The sequence below is a fragment of the Primulina eburnea genome, chromosome 15 (assembly GCF_022965805.1).
Source record: "Primulina eburnea isolate SZY01 chromosome 15, ASM2296580v1, whole genome shotgun sequence".
Classification (NCBI taxonomy): Eukaryota; Viridiplantae; Streptophyta; class Magnoliopsida; order Lamiales; family Gesneriaceae; genus Primulina; species Primulina eburnea.
In genome coordinates this window covers 36623896-36643944 of record NC_133115.1, presented here as the reverse complement: position 1 = coordinate 36643944, position 20049 = coordinate 36623896, and the positions used below count along the sequence as shown (strand labels likewise).

General features: G+C 32.7%; 3 protein-coding genes across 8 annotated transcripts; 2 read left to right on the top strand and 1 right to left on the bottom strand.

Annotated features, from left to right (window-relative positions):
* Positions 1-7604: 7604 nt before the first annotated feature.
* LOC140815034 (uncharacterized) lies at positions 7605-9629 on the bottom strand. Its single transcript, XM_073174138.1, has 3 exons — positions 9213-9629; positions 8384-8808; positions 7605-8284 (listed from the first exon to the last, which is right to left on the bottom strand). Exons 1-3 carry the CDS (start codon positions 9375-9377, stop codon positions 7846-7848), a joined length of 1029 nt encoding a protein of 342 aa, XP_073030239.1. The 5' UTR covers positions 9378-9629; the 3' UTR covers positions 7605-7845.
* Positions 9630-11478: 1849 nt separating this feature from the next.
* LOC140813972 (uncharacterized) lies at positions 11479-12644 on the top strand. The gene has a single exon (XM_073172811.1). It carries the CDS (start codon positions 11530-11532, stop codon positions 12409-12411), a length of 882 nt encoding a protein of 293 aa, XP_073028912.1. The 5' UTR covers positions 11479-11529; the 3' UTR covers positions 12412-12644.
* A 2604-nt stretch (positions 12645-15248) lies between these two features.
* Positions 15249-18306, top strand: LOC140814874 (uncharacterized). 6 transcript variants are annotated; one of them, XM_073173971.1, is made up of 4 exons: positions 15253-15507; positions 15613-15737; positions 16388-16423; positions 17686-17895. In XM_073173971.1, the coding sequence occupies exons 1-3, from the start codon at positions 15350-15352 to the stop codon at positions 16405-16407; spliced, it is 303 nt and encodes a 100-aa protein (XP_073030072.1). In that variant the 5' UTR covers positions 15253-15349; the 3' UTR covers positions 16408-16423; positions 17686-17895. The 6 variants fall into 6 exon arrangements, with proteins under 6 accessions (XP_073030069.1, XP_073030072.1, XP_073030071.1 ...); XM_073173970.1 differs by lacking the exon at positions 17686-17895 and adding an exon at positions 17207-17434; XM_073173968.1 differs by lacking the exons at positions 16388-16423; positions 17686-17895 and adding an exon at positions 18114-18306 and having other exon boundaries at positions 15249-15507.
* Positions 18307-20049: the final 1743 nt, after the last annotated feature.

Genomic DNA, 20049 nt, shown 5'->3' with positions numbered 1-20049 from the left:
GTGTTAATTAATGTGGCTCATGTCCTCGCCTGTCTTCTATCATGTCACTTCATCGCTCCAACCGAAACATCGAGAAACTAAATTTACCTTCAACCTATTATAACTATTGACAGGAAATTAATCAGAAATGATATCACCGATCGTATTTTGTTATATGAATATTTTATTTGAGTCATCTATGAAATATATTATTTTTATGCCAAAAGTATTATTTTTTATTGTGAATATCGATTGAGTTAATCCGTCTCACAAATAAAAATTTGTGATATCGTGTCACAAGATATCTACTTTACACTGTTTTAATTTAAAAATGATCTGATTTTACGTTAAATATAAAACTCATTAGCAACTCATCAACCTTAAACTACACACTAAAAGAAATAGTAGCAGAATATATATTCTCTTTTATTTTATTACAATAATTCTATAAAATATTCATTAACACAATAATCAATTTTAATTAATTCAAATATTAAATTGTGTTGATTTAAATAGTTAAATTTATTAATTTATTTAATATAATAATAAATTTTAATATTAGAATACGTTACACATTACACGTAAAAATAATGTTAAGCCAAAACATCTAATATAATTTTTATAGGTATATAATTAAAAACTTATTATTTTATTCAATTAAATATATAGTTTAAAAATGAATTTAGTTATTTATTGAATATATAAAGTTTTTAAAATAAAAGGTTACATAATAATACAATTAAATATGAAAATCTAAAAATCATCTTAAATAATATTTGTTCTAAAGTTAAAAAAACTAAGTAAGACTAAAATTGATACAATAGACAATCTCACGAATCTTTATCTATAAGACGGGTCCATCTTATTAATATTAATAATAAAAAGTAATACTCTTAGCATAAAAAATAATATTTTTTCATAGATGATCCAAATAAGAAATTCGTCTCACAAAATACAATCGTAAGATCGTCTCACGCAAATTTTTGACATTAATCATTTGGTCCAAAGTCAAAGAACTAAATTTAAGAAATCCAGAAAAGCAAGCACTGGCTACCCCTACTGTAGCTCAGATGTACATGGTACATAACCACGTGAGACGACTGAAAATGACCCCTGTGGAATGTCCTACTCCATACATGCGGATAAGTTTTTAATATTTTAATCAATAGATTTTTTCTATTCTTGTTAACTATTTTTTTTCAGAACCAAAACCATAGATCTTTTACTGTAAAAAGGCTCTGGGTGAAGACAGGGAGAAGAGAACAAATGGGACACAGTAAAAAGAGATCTTGGGTTACAAAGTTTAGTCAAAGGCAGCAGTGACATCTGCTGCCTCTATTATTTTTCAGCTTTTTTATTTATGCATTTTGCTGATGCCACCGAATTTTATTATTATTATTTTTTTTATTTTTATTATTTTGAAAGGAATGATGCAACTAAAATTCTGGGAGTTCAATGCGGGATCGAGTTTTAACCAATTTTGGGCAATTTCGAAACTTTACAAGTGGGATTGGTTATTTTATTTTATTGATCATATATTTTGTCTGCATCTACGTGTGATGGGGCTTATTAATTTTGAAAGATTTGTTTTACATAAAAAAAAAAAAATTAAATAGAAATTGTGTGAATCAGATTTAGATGTTGTGTTTAGTATTGTAACATTTTAACATAACATGCACTTGGATAATATAATTTATCACATAATTAAACTTTGATAAATAAACAAGAAAAAATTAATCATGCACAAAGCTCAGAGCTAAATATTCACTAGAAAAACTTGTCAGTCTACAAAACCAATGCTAGTACTAGTGAATAAAGAAAAGTTAAGTCTCTTAACAAAATGAAGGAGCAAAGTACATTCAAAACACTGATCAAACCAAATAATCAAAACTACATATGCAACATTTGTAAAGTTGAAATTATGTTTGATGAACACCACTCTAATCAGCACTATTATGAGTTGTTGTGTCATTTTGTTTTCAATATTCCACGATAATACATCAATAGGTCTTGGCTTGAGCACTAAATCTCTTCCGATTAAATCACCAATTTCCGTACTTGTTCTCCACGGCGTCTGTATTCATCGTCCATCTCAAAATATAACTTTGATTATTTTTAAGCTCATTTACATTAGAGTTTATTTATTGAATAGAATCCTATAAGATATGAAAATAAGAGTTTCGTTTCGAAATAAAATTTAAAAAATAAATATATCATGTTTAGAGTCTATCAAAGATCTCAATAGATAGTCTAGAAACACAAAATTCTATATTTAATACGCTCTATTCAGGCGGGGAAGAAAAAACTCTACTGAATGCTTCAAAATTAGGCAAGTACTCGACATCGATTTTATTTCTCGGCTGGACATGAGAAATCAATTCTGGAGTATTGGTTTTTCAGCGACTACAACCATTGGTAGAGGTTGAATTGTTCTCTCGGTTGATGATCATAGATGATATTTTCACACGTGACGGAACATGAGTGTCTGCACCCATCTCTCTCCTTATGTCATGTAGATCATATTGATAGCCTGCCATTTATAATATATTCGCATGAAATTCAGAGAAAATTTACGATGTTGATGGCGATCACAAAGACAGATTTCGGAGACAAAGTTAGATTAATAAACACAAATAGAAAGTGAATAGAAATATGATTAAATAAATAAACTAGTGTTCGACGGTAATAATTCCGAAATCAGTGAATAATCAAAACTTTTATCTCATGCCCGACAGTAACAAAGTTTAGCCGGTAAAAAACCGTTCGTTTCCTAATAAATTTTTCACATTGCATCTCAACAGTAATATAACTAAACGATGCAATTAAGTTTTAAATTAATCACACTTTAACTCATTTTAGCCCACAACATCACTATTCCCTAGAAATCACAAATATTCAAAATCAGTAAGATTATGTTTAATATATTTTATCTGTGTGTATTTTGAAAGCAAAGCATATTCATTTCACTGACTCAATAGAAGAATATTTATTGTATTGATAAGTATTTTTCTTATTATTATTAGATAAAATTATATTTTGGTCATAAAAGTCATTTATGTTTGTCTCTTTTTGATTTTGATATTGTATATTATCAAATTTTATTTTTAGTTTGTTATATTTGATTTTTTGATAATTTAGTAGTTTTCCCGACATCACACCAATACAGTGTTGATGTGACGCTAATGTGTGTTGTGTCATATCAATAATTTTAATGAAAAATGATTAAATTACCAAAAATCTAAAGAGCTGTGACTAAACTGAAATTTTTGTAATATATAAAACCAAAATCACAAAAAATTTAAATATATATTATTAAAGAAATAATTTTTCATTATTATTATTATTATTATTATTACTTTGTATTTGTTATTGTTGTTGTTATTACTATTATTGACCTGTATTAAAAAAATGATAATGGTTTGAAAAAGAAAGAAAAAAGAGAAGATGAAAGAAAAAGAGAGGATATCCAAATATTACTATTGATAATCCATGAGCATCCTATGTTAATAGAATGAGGTCTTGTTATAATTTTCAGTTTCTCTAAACTACTATAAATCTTATCAAATTAAACATGACTCTGCTGTAGTATATTTTATTAGCAAATCTCTTTGCATCATATACATTATCTTATATCATTTTAATTTCAAAAATTGATTTAATCATGTCCACTTAAAAAATGATAAATTTTATTTTTAAAATTTAAAAATATTTATTCCCATATTAATATTATTATATAAAAATTAATTTTTATAAATTAAATCAAAATTTTAATTTTTATAAATTAAATCAAATTAAAAATATATATCATAAAATTGTCTCTGAGAATTATTTCACACTATTTGCTGTCATAAGAATAACGTATGGTCCACTAGGTGCGTGTGATAACTTGTCGCCTTGCGGAGCCCTGAAAATTAAATTATTTCCGACAGAGGCTCAATTTTTTCTAAGTTGGCGGCTGGGACAAGTAATTATAATGTGAATTCCTTATTCCTTTCATACATGTACGTACATATACATATACATACATATTTACATTACAGCAATCGATACAGTTACAAATACAACGAGAGGATCTGTAAAATCAATTATATGAATAAAAATTCCGACAAAGTCATTAAAAACGAAGGGAGGGGGGGCACATGTACCGTATAATAATTACAGAAATATCACAATCTGTTAATTAAATAGTTTGTCCGTGGTAGTAATTATTACAATTAATACATTAATTGATTTGTCGAAGAGACAAACTTCCCCTTCATCTTCAATTCCCTTTTTTTTTTTTTTTAACCGTACTTCCAAGATAAGAAAAAGGAAAATCAATCCCTTTAATTTGCATGCCTGTTGAGTGATGGTAATGTCATCTGCTTCACAAAAATTGAATGCTTGGTAGTAAATTGGGCATTGAATTTCAACCTATAAAACCGTACAAGGTAATGTAATTTAATTTTGTCTTGTGGAGGTTGGTTTTTACGTACGTACAAAGCTTCAGTTGATTGATGCCGTTAATTAATGTAGAAGCATCTTCAGTCTAACTTAAGTTACACAGTTACACTTGGATCCAAGGATTTTAACTTATTTTGAAATAAATACAAACAAAAAAAATGAGGGTCTCATTAATATTTGAAATTAAATTTAGACTAGGTTTCTTATGAGACGTTCTCACGAATTTTTGTATGTGAAACGGATCAACTCCTACTAATATTCACAATAAAGAGTAATACTCTTAGCATAAAAAATAATATTTCTTCATAATGACTCAAATAAGATATTTGTCTCACGAAATACGACCCATGAGACCGTCTCTCACTCGTCTCTATACAAAACGTGCATGACCAACTCTTTTTAAAAAAATAAAAAAAAATACAGCTTTAATTGTTTTTTTTTCTAAAATGTTTAATTGGTCATTCAATAATGGAGTGGATTGTACAAGCATCCTTTGCATGTTTTCCCTACCAATGTTGGTACAATAATAATGGCATTTGGAATGTATTTTGCACTAGAGTAGGTCTTCCATTCATGATGCGTATTGAGACATATGTAAAATCGTAATGCGTCTTTCAGCCAAGTCTTAATTAAAAATTTAAATAAATCATAATAACAGTACACTAACATCCATTTGTGATACAGTTTTTATCGTTCAATATAATTCGTCTTTTCTTTCATAGAAATTTATTTATTTATTATTTACTACTAAACAATTGGTATTACAACTGTAAAAATCATATAATCTAGTATGATTCAATTAAACAATTGGATGAACTTATAGCTTGAGATCTTTATGGGATCCCATCCATCATCACATATTTTACAAATTTTGAGGAAAACAGCACACACCACCAAACCATTCCTAAAGTTTAGGCACGATCCAATGATACAATTAGGTTTTCCAGTGGTTTGTTATAATTAATTGCAAATCGGATTGTTAGAGAAGTTTAAAAGGTTCGAATTAGGGTATATTTCAAAGTTACAACTTGTATGATGGCTCCTCCATTAATTCCTTCCGTCCATTGGATGATGACTGTGATAGCGAGTGTGACCAACCCCATATGGACTTGTTTCTTGCTACTTTCGTAATTGTCATCTTATGAAAAAGCTTCTTCACCCATAATGCAGCTTTTCTTTTGTTATTAAATTAGCTCATTTGAACAACTGTAATTAATTATTTTTTTAATGTTTAATCCAATATAGTGAGCTCGAGAGTTGGAAGAGAAGATAACAAGTTTACAGGAGGTTTACAAGTTTGCTTTATATGGAATTTGGTGAATGAATAGCAGAGACAAATGGAGCCAATGACCCTTTCTTTACCTAATATTTATATATACCTGTCTTCATAAAGAAAGTAGCTAACTAGCTTTAAGACCATGGTGACTGATTCTTGTTCGAATCCCACAAGAAATATCAAAGAAACTGTTGATTTTTTTTATCCTGATAAAAGAACTCATATGCACCAATGGTAATTATATTGTTAATAATCCTCTAAAGAAATCATGTCTGAATCATTAACCATGCCCCCAAAAAATTTCGGCCTGCAATTTTGTTTTTTTTTAAAAAAAGTCGATGAATTATTTGGTTTCAGGCTTCGGTTGGAAGAGATCAGTCAACAGCTGGCAAAATGAGTGTATATTACGTGAAAATAGAAAGCTACTCGAGCTTTAAAAATGGACAATTGATTGTTGTCTTGGGCCTGAATTTTGTTTTGTAGGTCATGTACGTCTGGATTAATTTCTGTCTTGTCGCGTGTTTGCTTGAGAGAAAAATAACCAACCAAGTAATTATAATTATAACTTTGCTATTCTATGGAGGAAACACACGAGATGATCAGAATCATATGAAAATGTAGCAAGATTTCCATGATGCTGATGAAAGCAGTGAAGGAGATCCGGAGAACCAAATTTTTTTTGGAGGTCTGAAACATTCCCTAATTAAGCTCCAATCGAGCTCGAGCTGTTTGAATCCATATTTAAGCTAAAACCAACAGCAATACAGCATGCAGTCAAAATTCGAGTTCAAGTAGCTCTGACTGCTTGAATGAGCTACTTTGATGAAGTTATAATCTCCCAGTGCTCGAAAAACAACTTGTTAGGATCCGTCTCTTTCTTTTTTTGTTCGTGTTATAAAATAAAATTTACAAAGACCAAAATGATAGATTTCAATATTTCAATTTTTTTTAAAATCAAATTGCATATATAATGGAGCACACACGAGTCCATTTCAACTCCGCTCATGTGTACAAAGAAAACATTGACCTCAACTGACAACAAAGATTTAGATAAATCTCATGTAGCAGCCAGAGTGCTTCCTTTATAAAGCAAAATCCTTAACCAGCAACGCCCGGGAACATTGTCATGTCACGTATCCTCAGTCTATTCATGTCATCAATAAATCTTAGAATATTTTTGTGTGTAAATCTACTTCCCCATCTGCTCTGCTCTCAGATGAAAGTTTTCGCTGCTCCTCTTTTAGTAATTTGTTGGATGATATCCCCAGAATGAAAATTTTCATTTTATACAAACGCATAGAGCAAGAACGATATCTGAACTATCATATTATTATTTATAATTATTAAAGAACTTGCCGGTCTCTAATTTTTTTTAATCAAATTCTACTATTAGTCTGAATAGTCGATTTCTCGATTCGGCATCTTCTCGGACTTTTATTTGGTCCCAAAAACCATCTAATATTTTATTTCCAGTTTCATTTCAGAAATACACCTACCGACCACCATTTCATTCGTAATCCTAGCGGATTTATGCAGATCACATTTACTGCAAGAACGTTCATCCGAAGGTTGTTGCCTGAATAGATAAGCCCCTAGCACAGCCTTTCAAAACGGAGAGCAGGCAGAATATTTGGAGTGATTTTACACTTCTCTCTTCTCATCCTCCTATCAAGCATATCTATCCTCTGCTGTCTAGTTTTCTTAACCAAAAAATGTAGGCAGTTGTTATATTTACTCATTCTTTTGATATTCTTTTACCAGGCAGCCCTACAGAACTCGGATGCTTGGACGTAAAATTATGGAGGAACAGAGAAACTTATTGTTACCGTCATACCCGGCGTAGCAGATAGAATAGAAGAGATATAGTTATACAGATTTCACATCCTTTCATTGTAGGGTTGAGGTATCTTGCCATCTGGTGCTAATATAAATTTAGTACTTTGAATACATTTGATTCCATATCCTGAATATTTAGTGCGTGGATCAAGATTTTCGACTAAACAATATATGACACTATGAATGTATGTCTGTTTGCAACCTCTCGAGTCGAATCCCAAGATTAGTGACACACTGATACCTGTAATGAAACAACATATGCAACCTTATGGACAGTTTCGAGCTCTATACAGTACTACAGTACCCTGAAACTAAGGAGGTAGCAGTTTCTTCACTCCAGATCTCTGTTCGGCAGTCAACTTAGTCGGAAATTTTATGTTGAACTTGATCCTCAGATCACCCTTTTTCGAGGGTTCTTTGGAAATCGGCATTCCTTCTCCACGCACCACCTCTTCATAGCCTGGATGAATAACACTATTTATAGGTATACTCAAGTTCCTCCCATCCAACGTGGTTAAGTGGACTGTGTAGCCTGTTAACGCTTCAGCAAGAGATATTTTCTGTGTGACAACAAGATCATTGCCATCCCTCGTGAACACGCTGTGTGGCTTCTCGTCAATTACAAATACCAAATCTGAAGGAATCACGTTTGGTTTTTCGTTTCCTTTATCTGGGAATGTTATCTTTGTTCCCTTTTTCCAGCCAGGTTTAATGTCAATTGTCAAAATCTCTTGTATCGGTAAAGTCTTCCTGTACAAATATCGCAATATACCATAAGAAAACCAACAAGCAAGCATGGTAATGAAGAGCGTAATAAAAACTTGGACAATAGCAATCTATTCTACATACCCACTGGCATCGGCAATTTCTCTGGAAATTTTCATCTTCTTCTTAGATCCTTTGTAGAGTTCTTCCAAGCTGCAAGGTAAGAGCCGTTCAATGGGTGGCGCCTTTCTAGGACCTGAACTCATATGTCTACTGTCTCCTCCAAAGGAGCTAAAGATATCGTCTCCAAACATGGAACTAGAAAATTTCGAACCACCTCTCGTTCCATTACCATTTCCTATGCCTCCGAATGGGGATGAATGACCAAAAAACTCTGCAAAGATGTCATTGGCGTTTCTGGGGCTGAATCTAAACACATTGGGTCCGTCCCCAGTCCGGAAAAATGTTGTGCCATCAGGCCCACCAGCATTCGGAGGGGGCACTTGACCTTTCAGTCCCTCCTCCCCGTACTGATCATAGATTGCCCTCTTCTGGGAATCACTTAGAACCTGGACAAACAATTAGATATAATATTCAGGACCCCAATACTAAAATACTAACAAATTATGGGCCACTAACCTCTAAAAATTCCACGTTTAAACAATCAAAAAATCACAGGCAATATGATCATTCTAGCCTCTTTGGTAGCGCTAACCAAAGATAACTCCTTTAAACTATTTATCTACAGTAAAAGTTCCATGTTTGTAAATAAACTCAATCCCGTTGTGATGAATGAAAAAAATTCTTGTAAATAAACTCAATCCCGTTGTGATGAATGAAAAAAAGTTCCTACCTTACTAAAAAAACGATAAATCTCAATAAATTAAGCAGGCAATAAACGGACGGATATCAATATGCACGCACATGTATCTTTGGGGGAAACAAATAGACAGCAAGAAAAAAGAGCTAATACCTCGTACGCTTCAGAAATTTCCTTGAATTTAGCCTCGGCTTCCGTCTTATTGTTGGGATTTTTGTCGGGGTGCCACTTCATCGCCAGCTTTCGATAAGCTTTCTTCAACTCATCGTCCGTTGCATTCTTGTCAACCTTCAATATCTTGTAGTAATCCACACCCATACTCTAATTCTTCTTCTTCTAATCTGCTTTTCTACTCAAGACAATACGCAGTTGTGACACAACTAAAAGGGAGATTTCGAATTCGAAATCTAATCTAAAAGGTATACGTATATCGATCGAATCGGAAGACCGCTTGTATATATGTTATATATATTTTATTTTATGTTAACGATGATGATGGTGATTATTATACAGGCAGATGGAGAGATGTATAGGGTCTGGGAGGACGTGGAACTCTCCAGATTTTTGTTAGATTCTGATTCACCTTCCAACGTGGGAGGATCTGGACTTATCATTATTTCTGTTAGATGCTTATATAATTTATTTTAGAGTGAATCTCGTGATCTTAATCTGTGAGACGGGTCAATCCTACCAATATTTACAATTAAAAGTAGTACTCTTAATATAAAAAATTATACTTTTTCATGGATAACACAAATAAGAGTTCCGTCTCACAAATATGACCCGTGAGACCGTCTCACACAAGTTTTTGCATTTATTTTAATAATAATAATAATAATAATAATAATAATAATAATAATAATACTTTGAGAGAGAGGATAAAATATAATTATAAGGAAAATAACATTTTTTTAATTCAATAAAAAAAATTTGATCGATCAATTTATATTTTTAGGTCATTAATTTACATTTTTTCGATTTAGTTTTTAAAAATGTTAATATGACATTGTAGTCTGGAATGAAAATTGATTACATTTTTTTTAACAAATAAGTAATTACCACAACGTCTATTACTTAACAATTTAATATAAATTATTATTGATGTATTTTGTGCATGATTTTCATAATTATTGATATATTTCAGTATGTAAATTTAGTAGAAACTTTACATTGTCATTGTTTCTATCCATATATATATATATATATTATTTTTATCTTCATTTTGAACTTTCAAATGACCAAATCACATTTAACATTAAAAATATTATAATTTATCTATGTTTATATGTGTTTCACAAAAAGATTATTTAATATGTATTTTTTAATACAAAAGGTGAGTCTAGCTCTATGGACAAAGCACGTTCAATTTGAACCAAGACGTTAAATTTTAGTTTTATTCTTTTTTTATAGCAGAGTTTAATTCTTTTAAATTGAATATAATTAAACGGGCCTTTCCAATATATGAGTTGTTGTTCAAATGGACACATCAGTTACGCCCAACAGATGAAAGAACGTAGGACAACGTATTCACCCATTTCATATATACGGTGGTGATGATCGACTTCGTGGTTATACTCAAATGGAAATAAATAGTAATTAATAACTCAAAGAGGTCCCTCATAGGATATAATAAAATATTGATGTTTAATGGATTTAAATCGCAAATGAATGCCGATAATCGCGCCAGATTTGCACGAAGATGAATGAGCACAAAATCCTCAAATTTTAGCGCGTGGACGAATGAATTTTGAGTTCCAAAATAGCACTTTAATTTATATTTGACCGAAGAACCCCTGAATAATAAAATTTTAATTTTGCGCAACATATGATTTCTAGAAATTCTGCTATACGAAAGAAAACCACGGTAATAGTAAGTGCAAAAAGTTTGGTGTGACCTTATTGAATGATATTTTCAGGGGACATGCCTTGTACACGGCTTGCTCTATTATTCATGTCCCACCACTCCTCAATCCACGCATAATGAACCGGCAAGTGAATCCTTCCGCATATCTCAACCCTTTTTTATTTTTATTTCTATTTCCCTTCCTTTGGTCAATAGACTATTGTCACTTGCTCAATTCTTCGAACGCGAGACCCGTCAATACTTGCACAATCTTCTCTTCTCCAAAATAACTTGAGAAACTTTGGAGTACTTATATATAAAATGAGAGGTATAAGCCATTCGTGCTATTTATCAATAGCTTATTTGACACAATGAAATATCGAGTTCGAAACTCACTTATACCAAAATATTATCCTTTCCCAACTCGAAAAAACAAATCAGATGTAATTTATTATTAAAATGAAAATATATTTTATAATCAATAAATACTATTCTTTACTATATAGGTATCGATTTGCACCAAAAATAAATGCTGAAAACACCAGTAACATATCACCCCATTCCCACCAGCCACAAGAAAGTACTTTTATCTCTCGTAAACCTCTCTATATAAAAACGGAAAGAAGCATGAGAGAGCTCTCACAACATTATACTACGAAATCGATCATCTCTTTCTCTATCTTCGATCCAATGGCTTCCTCTTCAGCCATATATTTGCTTCCCTTCCTCCTCCTCACCCTCTTATCCTCACTGCATTTTACCCATGCACGAGACAACCAATTCTTCAACACAGTTACCAACAACAATGTTCTTCCACGTGAAGAACAGCCTCTGAACAATCAGCAACAACAAGAACCCGATTTCTACCCTGAAAATGACAATGGCTACGGCCAAGAATCCACCAACCTCCATCCTACCTCCGACGCCACTACCGTTCCAGATGGCATAGAATCTAAACAACCCCTCAACAAGTACCGCCCCAAAAACTACAATCCCGTAGCCTATGTAACCGAACCAGAAGATACAGGCGACGCCCCTTCGTTGACGAATTACGAAAACAGCAATAATTACCCTAACAACCTGCATCAAGAAGAAGAAGAATCAGAATACAGAAGCTACCCCACCACCACCACAGTAAACAACAGAAACAACTACAATAATTACTACGGCGGTAGCAGCAGTTTCAACAGCGACCCTCTAGGAACGATCGACACCAGGTTCATGGGTGGAGCAGACAGTGAAAAGTACTTCAACATTGGCGGTGAAACTAACAGATATCAGCCGCAAGGAATGAGTGATACAAGATCCCTGGAAAGTGGGAAATATTTTTATGATGTTAATTCTGAGAAATACAGCAATAACCATCCGTATACGAGATTAAGTGGTGTTCGAGCAAGGAATGAGCACAGTGACAGTGAAAACACATATGAGTTTAACGGTGAAAATTCCGTTGGAGGATACCAGAACCAAGATGACTTCCAAGACGGAGAAGACAACGCCCTGCCTTGAAATTCGAAAGTGGGGAGATCTAATTTAATATTTTCCACGTTATATATCATTTATGGTTTTCAGGGTTTTTTAAATATCATATATGGTTAATCGGTAAGAAAAAAAAATCACAGTTTTATATTCACTGTTTTTTTGTCTTCAACTTTACACACGGGTTTCATGCTTTAATTTGTCTGAAAGATTTGTAATTTTCTAAGTGGGAAGAAATATATATAAGTTGAACTTGGTGTTAATCTCTTGTAGAATAACTGTCTCCATAATTATGATTGATACTTGGTGCATTCATGTTTAATGTTACTACGGTCAGCAATAATTCCTTTTTTTAATTGATTAACTTCTTATTAATTGTAATTATCGAATATAACATGCAACTTAAAGTGCTCCACTTAATTATTCATCATTGTATTCCATGTATATATATATATATAATATTATAGCATTTTTATTTTTCATAATACTCTCTCCTTTTATATCTAACTTTTCAATCGATGGATCAAATAATACAAATTATATATATGATTAAAAATAAAAATATATATAAATAATCATGCAATGTGGTGATAAACAATTTTTAACTATATAAGTGTAGATAATGACTACTCCTGATATGAGATCGAAATTGTGATATTATGATTATCCGTGAACACTGCTTTTTAAAGCCTCCTAGCAGGCTGGCCTACCAAAACGTGGGAAGATTTATATTTATATTTATTGTTACTTAAATGGCGGGTGGCTCAATTATCTTGCGAGGCTGATGCGCAATATAAAATGTGAATACGGGACGTTTAAGGGCTGAAAGATTTTGTAGCCAATGAGACCAATATCGAGTGCAGTACAAGAATATTGGTGACAATAGTAAGAGAAGGAGTAGATCTCTTGTGAGACGGTCTCATGAATCTTTATCTGTGAGACGGGTCAATCCTATCGAAATGATATTCACAATAACAAGTAATACTCTAAGCATAAAAGTAATATTTTTTTATGAATGACCTAAATAAGATATCCGTTTCACCAAATTACTATCCGTGAGACCGTCTCACACAAATTTTTGCTTAAGAATACATAACTCGGTCTCTATAAAAAAAATTATGTCATAACCCATGTGAATTTTCATACACGGGATTTTTTTTCCCATTGAAAAATGGAAAGGAAAGTAATAATAAATTGACCCGATAAATTAATTAAACGCGTTCCTGGGACATTTTTCACCCGCAGATGACGGGATCGGACAGGCCGACTTTTATTTTCTAGACACATTCTGTTGTATTAAGCTTCAAGTTTCCATGTCTTTTGACTGTCAAATTGCACCCCTTCGTGTCCTTTGCTTCGTCTTTCAGCATTTCTTTAATTATTAGTTTGAGCTTAGTCATATTAATTATCAGATTTGCCACCAGTTTATAACTATATTACGCCTATTATCCATTTACCAACAATATTCGCAATTAGTCCCCATTTAGTTAGAATTATCTTTGTTTTCATTTCATATAAATTCAATCTCTGTGGTCCAATATGATTCCCTGTGCTATTGTCGTTATCGGAATTAGCTAAATATTAAGGACATTTTAGGATTAATGACTCTGTGAAGCCAAAGAAAACATAAATATTCTGCAATTTGAGTACCAAGAAATCATCAGATTTTTTTTTCTTTCACGATTATATAACTATGTATAATCGATTGTGAAAATTAAATAAAACATCTCCTCTAATTTAATTTCTGTGAAGTTTCTGTCTCTCTTACTTCTCCTTCAATTGAGCTTCCCGATCTCGATTGGAAAAATCTGATTTTCGTTAGATGGTAATCATCAAGTAGTCTGAAATTAGTCCTAACACTAATGTGCTAGTGAGCTATGATGGTTCGTAATTTAGAATTAATTTTCCGGACCGAAAGTTTTCACTTTCAAAGCATTATATATATAATTAAGCATGATTTTTTTTCCATTTAAATTGGTCACACTGCATTTCACAATTTGATGTGCCCATTATAATTTAGCATGAGACACAATTTACAAGTCTTTTTGAGCATAGCTTGATATATGTTCTACATGATTCACCATAGCCTAGATGCAGGACCAAGCGACCCAGAGACTTTATGAGCAAGCTGTGACTTCAGACTTTAGAAAACAAGAGGGCAGTTGAAGCGCAGTACAATCTCCGACCCCTACCCTTTTTCCTTAAATTCCTTAGATGGGATTGCACCCAAAAAAGAAAAGGAGCAAGCTTGATAATACCTACGTGTGTATCAACTAGCATCACGTGGGATATTTAATATTGGGAGAATGACTCGAGTGGATGATATATGCTTTGATTAATAATTTCACATTATTGAATGGATTGAAATGTTGATGTATTTTCATAGCTATGCCTCGGTTTAACCTTTATTGTGTGCATCTGCCACTGAGAATATCTTGCATTCGATTTCGTTCTACTTGCCATCTTTCGAGCTTGGGTTCAAATTCACACCAACACATTTGCATAGATTTCGAGTAGAGGACTGGGCCGGTATCATGTCCGTCGCATGAGTCCAAGTTTAAACTAAACTTGGACTATTTTCGGGCCCACAAACTAAGTGGATTTATATACTATTGTTCCTGAAAATTATTAATCCGAGTGTAATTTATACTCCATTTTTGCTCATTTCTTTTTCTGTTATAAAATGCCTACTATAGTGATTCCTCAAATTTTAATATTATTTTTAAAATTTTATTATTATACAAATATATAGAAAATGTTAAAATGATTTCTATCTTGATTTTTTTTAGAAATAAGTAGACAAAAAATTTGATTTTCCCAACACTTTATTATATAGAAAAATGGTGTTTGACGTGGGAGATCAGATTTGAATTGATAAATTACTTTGAAAAATCGGATCGAGCCGAACCTAATAAAGCCCTACCTTTGTTGCTAGCTTCATACCAACACTATTCACACCACATCTGCCATGGCCACTGTAGCCGCCAGGTCATTCATGCGCTCAGCCGCCACTTCCGTCCGTGTCGCCGCTTCCAAAAGCTCCGCCGCAGTCAAACCTGCTGCTGCTTCTTCTCAATTCCGCGTGTCATCTTCATCTCAAAAACCGCTCTCTGCTCGCATTTTCAGGTGGCTCACTCTAAGTTAATCATTTGTTTTTAAATTTTTCTATCAATGATTGAGTTTTATCGAGTCTGTTACTATAATTTGATGTTCAATCCCTGCTCCGACTAGATCTCCTGTGGAGATGAGCTGTGTTAGCGTGGTGTCGATGTTACCGTATCACACTGCAACGGCCTCTGCCGTGCTCACTTCTATGCTCTCCGTTTCTCCTCGAAGTCTCGCCTGGACTCTTGAAGGTATTTTAAGTGTTTTTGTTCAACCAAGGGTTCTGTCCAACATTTGTGGAATTATAAAAGTTATGTTCTCAGTTATTGGCTTTTGTGAGGTTCATTTCAAAATATTCAGAATGCAGTTTCTATGAAATTGTTTGTATTAATGCGTGTTAATATTTATCATCTCAGGAAGCTTATGTATGTTGGTTTATTGCATGTTTGTGTTTTTCAGTAAATGTGCAACAAAGGTGTTATGAGATGCTTATTTTGATAAATGAGCAATTAGAGATTTTTGTAGGAGTGGCAGTAGCCTTCATTTTATTTTTATGATATTTTGGACTAGATAGTGCTTTTAACGGGTACGTATACTGCGGATGTAAGTAGGTGTAGTTTAGGAGGAAAAATTTTTGTTGATTGCCAGTAGTTTGAGGTTTTAGATCAGATATGAGATTAGGTTTAAGAAGACCGCACATCACTGGGCTTTTGTGGCCGTTAAATGAATCATACTTTCCGAAAATTTTCTAAGAATCATTTGTTTATTTCAATAAAATTGACATTAAAGTCTAAGTTACAACGACTGTCTACCTACCAAACCTCTTTTTTTTAATATTTTCCTTCTAATATTCGGTATAGCATTGAGTTTCGAAATAAAAGAGGTTTATTTTTTGTTGTAGGCCAAGAAAGGACTAGATGAAGGTCGTGAAAAAGAGGTGAAGTGATTTTGTTTCTTTAACAGATGAAGACAAGGAATATGTTTGTAGTTTAGGTGGTAAACCCTCTGTCTGAAAAATTATTAGTAAACTTGGGTGAAACTAAAAAGACCATATCAAATGTGCAAGAATCCACAAACTGCAAGGTCTGATAAACTTAGATGTGATTAGCCTTAATCTTGTTAGTGAGGAGGTTGTTTCCTTGAGCCAGGGTACCGATATTTTAATGACCTAATTCACTGAAAAATTCATTCTGCTCCATGTAGACTTGTTCTTATTTCAATTTATTCTTGTATTTATTTTAGACGTGAAACCTTGGGTAACATGAAAAGTGGGATGTCTCATTCGGCTTGAATCTTGTTTTCTGACTCTCTTAACAAGGGTTTCTGTCACACAGGTTGTTTCTAGTAGCTCTTTCGGGGTCCTAAGTTGGGCTTAGAATATATTTCCCAAATGTTGTTATACCTTAAAATACTTCAAGGCAAATCTAAAAACCTGAGGCTTTCTTAGAATGTCGAATCACCTCTTGATAACTGGCCAATATTAAGCTCCATTCTGAAAATTTTTCTTAGTCGTGAGATTGTGGCCTAGTTGACTGTTGATGAAATGACATTCATCATTTTTTATTTTTTATTTTTATTTTTATAAGAAACAAAAAATGAAATTCATCAATTATTTATCATGAGACTGGAATCCTTACGAAATTTGTAACTTTATTTGTTCAGATATGATTATTGCTAATTTAATCGTTTATAGATCATTCTGATGCATGGTATTTATCAGATTGCAAAGATGATTTATGATGACTGTTGGATGAGAGCACAGTGTTATTAAATGCGCAGTTGGAGAATGCTTCATAATTAGAGCCACAAATGGGCTTGATACTAGCAATTATTGATTTCTTTGTTATTTTCTTTCCGGACTGTTAAAATGTTAAGATGCACAGAGATTGTTTGTTTCTTTTCAACGAAAATGATCATTTAGTTTGTAACTTGTTCATTCTGAATGACATTTTTGTGCATCTTATAAACCTCTGAGAAGCAGTATCACAATAGATGTGCTAGACTGTGGTTGCATCACATTGCTAATAATTTCTTTAATGAAGAAAGCAGGCAATCCTTTGTATGTTCCCTGTATAATTTTGCAACTTTGTTCATATTTTTTCTGAGACTTTCTTTTCGGAGGGGTCTCGTATTATGGAATTTACAAAAGTAAATGCTGGCATTGCTGTGTATACCTTTTGACTTGGGCTTTTTTTCTAGGGTTGTGATTCCTGCTCAATGGCTGACTTTCCGCATGAAGATTTTCGAAATTGTCCCATCTTTTTAGCTGAAACATGTATTTTACATCATACAAGTCACAGTCAAACTTGCATTTTAGAATCCTAGTTTCTTTATACTCGAATTTCAGCTGCATGTGGTTAAAGTAATTATTCACTTGGACTTGGTAAGGACTTTTCCTTTTTTCCTGAATTGTAGATGGATGATTGTTAGATTATGTTGAGATGCGGTGCATGATAATTTCGTGGATGTCACTGCGCATGTTTAACTCTGCCAGAGGCAATTATTCTGCATACTGTGATTGGAGTATTAATGTTCAGTATTTGAATTATATATTTGCTTTGCTACGCCTTATAACCAGGTTTCCTCGCTCTAAACTTGAAATTATCTTTTCCCTTGTTTGGGAACAGATTTTCCGCTGTATTATTCGTCAGATTTCATGCTACACATTATTCTGAAATCTGAATCCCGTTTTGTTTGTAAAAGTTGTCTTTTTCTGTCAACATAGGATTAAATAGCACGATTTGTCATATAACTGATGTATCGATTTCATTCACGTTTGATTTTTGGGTATGTATTGTAGGTTGGATTTCTTGATTGCCATCTGAAATTCCCTGTTCACATTTTTCTCAAATTCTCAAATTGACTAGTAGAATACAAAAACTTTGCGGCTCTGGCCCATCAAGTTGGTTTCTTAATCATAAAAACTCGATTCTAATAAATAGAAAGTTTTGTGGGATTAAGTGTTAGAGGTTGCAACCCTCGTGGACCCCTTGAACACATCAATTTTTGCATTCCAAAGGGTTGCATACTTATATGCCTGCCTTCGTTATGTCAACCGCAATCCAATCAAAGTGTCATTAACAAATATATGCCTACGTGATTAGAGAAATACTAGTTAATTATGAATGTATTATACAAGTTAGTACCAAACATATATATTATTTTCTCGCTCAAATATTTCTTCTTTTTTACCTAGTGAAATTATTTGGATGAAGTTATTTTCAGATTATTTTCTATTCACAGGGTGTCGATACTATAAAGAGTTCTAGTAGGCCTTGGAAATAAAATATTTATTGAACAAAAATGCTCTTATTAATGTGTGTGTGTGTATATATATATAAGAAAAATGATACATGTACAAATTAATTTTTAAAATGTATTTGAATTATAAAATTATTCTCGTATTTTATTTAAAAAAATCATTTCAAAAATGTATTTAATGTAAGATGAGAGGGGGCCAATGAGCCTCGCTTTTTCCATGCTGTAAGATGAGAAGGCCACGTCATAGCACCAATAATTTATTTGAAAATTGCTTTAAATATATGTATAAATGTATATATATTTAATTCGAAAAAACTATTTGTTAATATCGCACTTGGTCCAATGACATAAACGTTTCTATTTATAAATTATAATCGCGGGTCATCTCCTTTTCATTATACTAAATAATCGTCCAAATTTAATCCTAATAATATAGTAATATATATATATATGAAGTCAAAATCATTATTTAAATATATAATAACACGATATAACGAAGAAAATACTTGTAAAGCATTACTAAAATTCAATGCTCTATATATTATGCAGTTAACTTGTATTCTCCACCATTTTCCCCACCAGCTCTCCCTCCACTCATCACGAAATTTTTGGTTGAGGCGTCGTGTAATTCACCAACTGTTTTATGTTTTTTTCAAAACGTTTTTTTCGTGAGGAGAAGAGAATCTCAAATTCCTTGATCATTTCTTAAATTTCCATCAGGTTCAGAAGTTGATTAATCATCCGATCGAGAAGCTAAGATGCTGCAATTATTCCTGCTGGGGTGCACCGGAGTGGTGGTGTTCCTTCACGGCGCCAACTTCTTCTTCCACGCCCTTTCTTTCCATTTCGCCGTCCGTGCTCTCAGGTTCATTTAATCCTCGAAATTGTTTGTGCTTCAGTCATCTATTGTAGGCCAGACCAAAAAGGACTAATTATTTTTAGAGTTAATAAATGTCGAAACCTACTTTCTTGAAATGCTCAAGTTGGCCGAGTCATAGTTTATCCTTTTCAAGAAATACTAGTTTTGTTATCTGATAAATACTCCTACCATTTACATATAAACTAGTGGGAAAAAATAAGAAGACGATCGAGATACTCATTATTCAAAATATAGATCATTTAATAGAATGTAAATGGGGATTGACAGTTTCTTGGGGTTCGCTGCTTGGTCAAGGGGGGGAATGATAGAAGACAAAAAGCTTTGCAGAGAAACGACCTGCTGTTTGTATAAATATATTTTTTTAATTTCTTATTTTATCGTATGTTTGGGTAATTCGAATTCATTACTATTTCCCACCCTAC

Bases quoted from the DNA above. Each gene is read 5' to 3' on its own strand.
- LOC140815034 (XM_073174138.1), bottom strand. From the start codon at position 9,377: ATGGGTGTGGATTACTACAAGATATTGAAGGTTGACAAGAATGCAACG. The intron at 8,809-9,212 runs GTATTAGCTCTT...TTGTTTGTCCAG, and splicing joins AAATTTCTGAAGCGTACGAG to GTTCTAAGTGATTCCCAGAA. The intron at 8,285-8,383 runs GTATGTAGAATA...ATATTTGTACAG, and splicing joins GAAATTGCCGATGCCAGTGG to GAAGACTTTACCGATACAAG.
- LOC140814874 (XM_073173968.1), top strand. From the start codon at position 15,350: ATGGCCACTGTAGCCGCCAGGTCATTCATGCGCTCAGCCGCCACTTCC. The intron at 15,508-15,612 runs GTGGCTCACTCT...TGCTCCGACTAG, and splicing joins CTCTCTGCTCGCATTTTCAG to ATCTCCTGTGGAGATGAGCT. The intron at 15,738-18,113 runs GTATTTTAAGTG...GTTTGGGAACAG, and splicing joins TCTCGCCTGGACTCTTGAAG to ATTTTCCGCTGTATTATTCG.
- LOC140813972 (XM_073172811.1), top strand. From the start codon at position 11,530: ATGAGAGAGCTCTCACAACATTATACTACGAAATCGATCATCTCTTTC.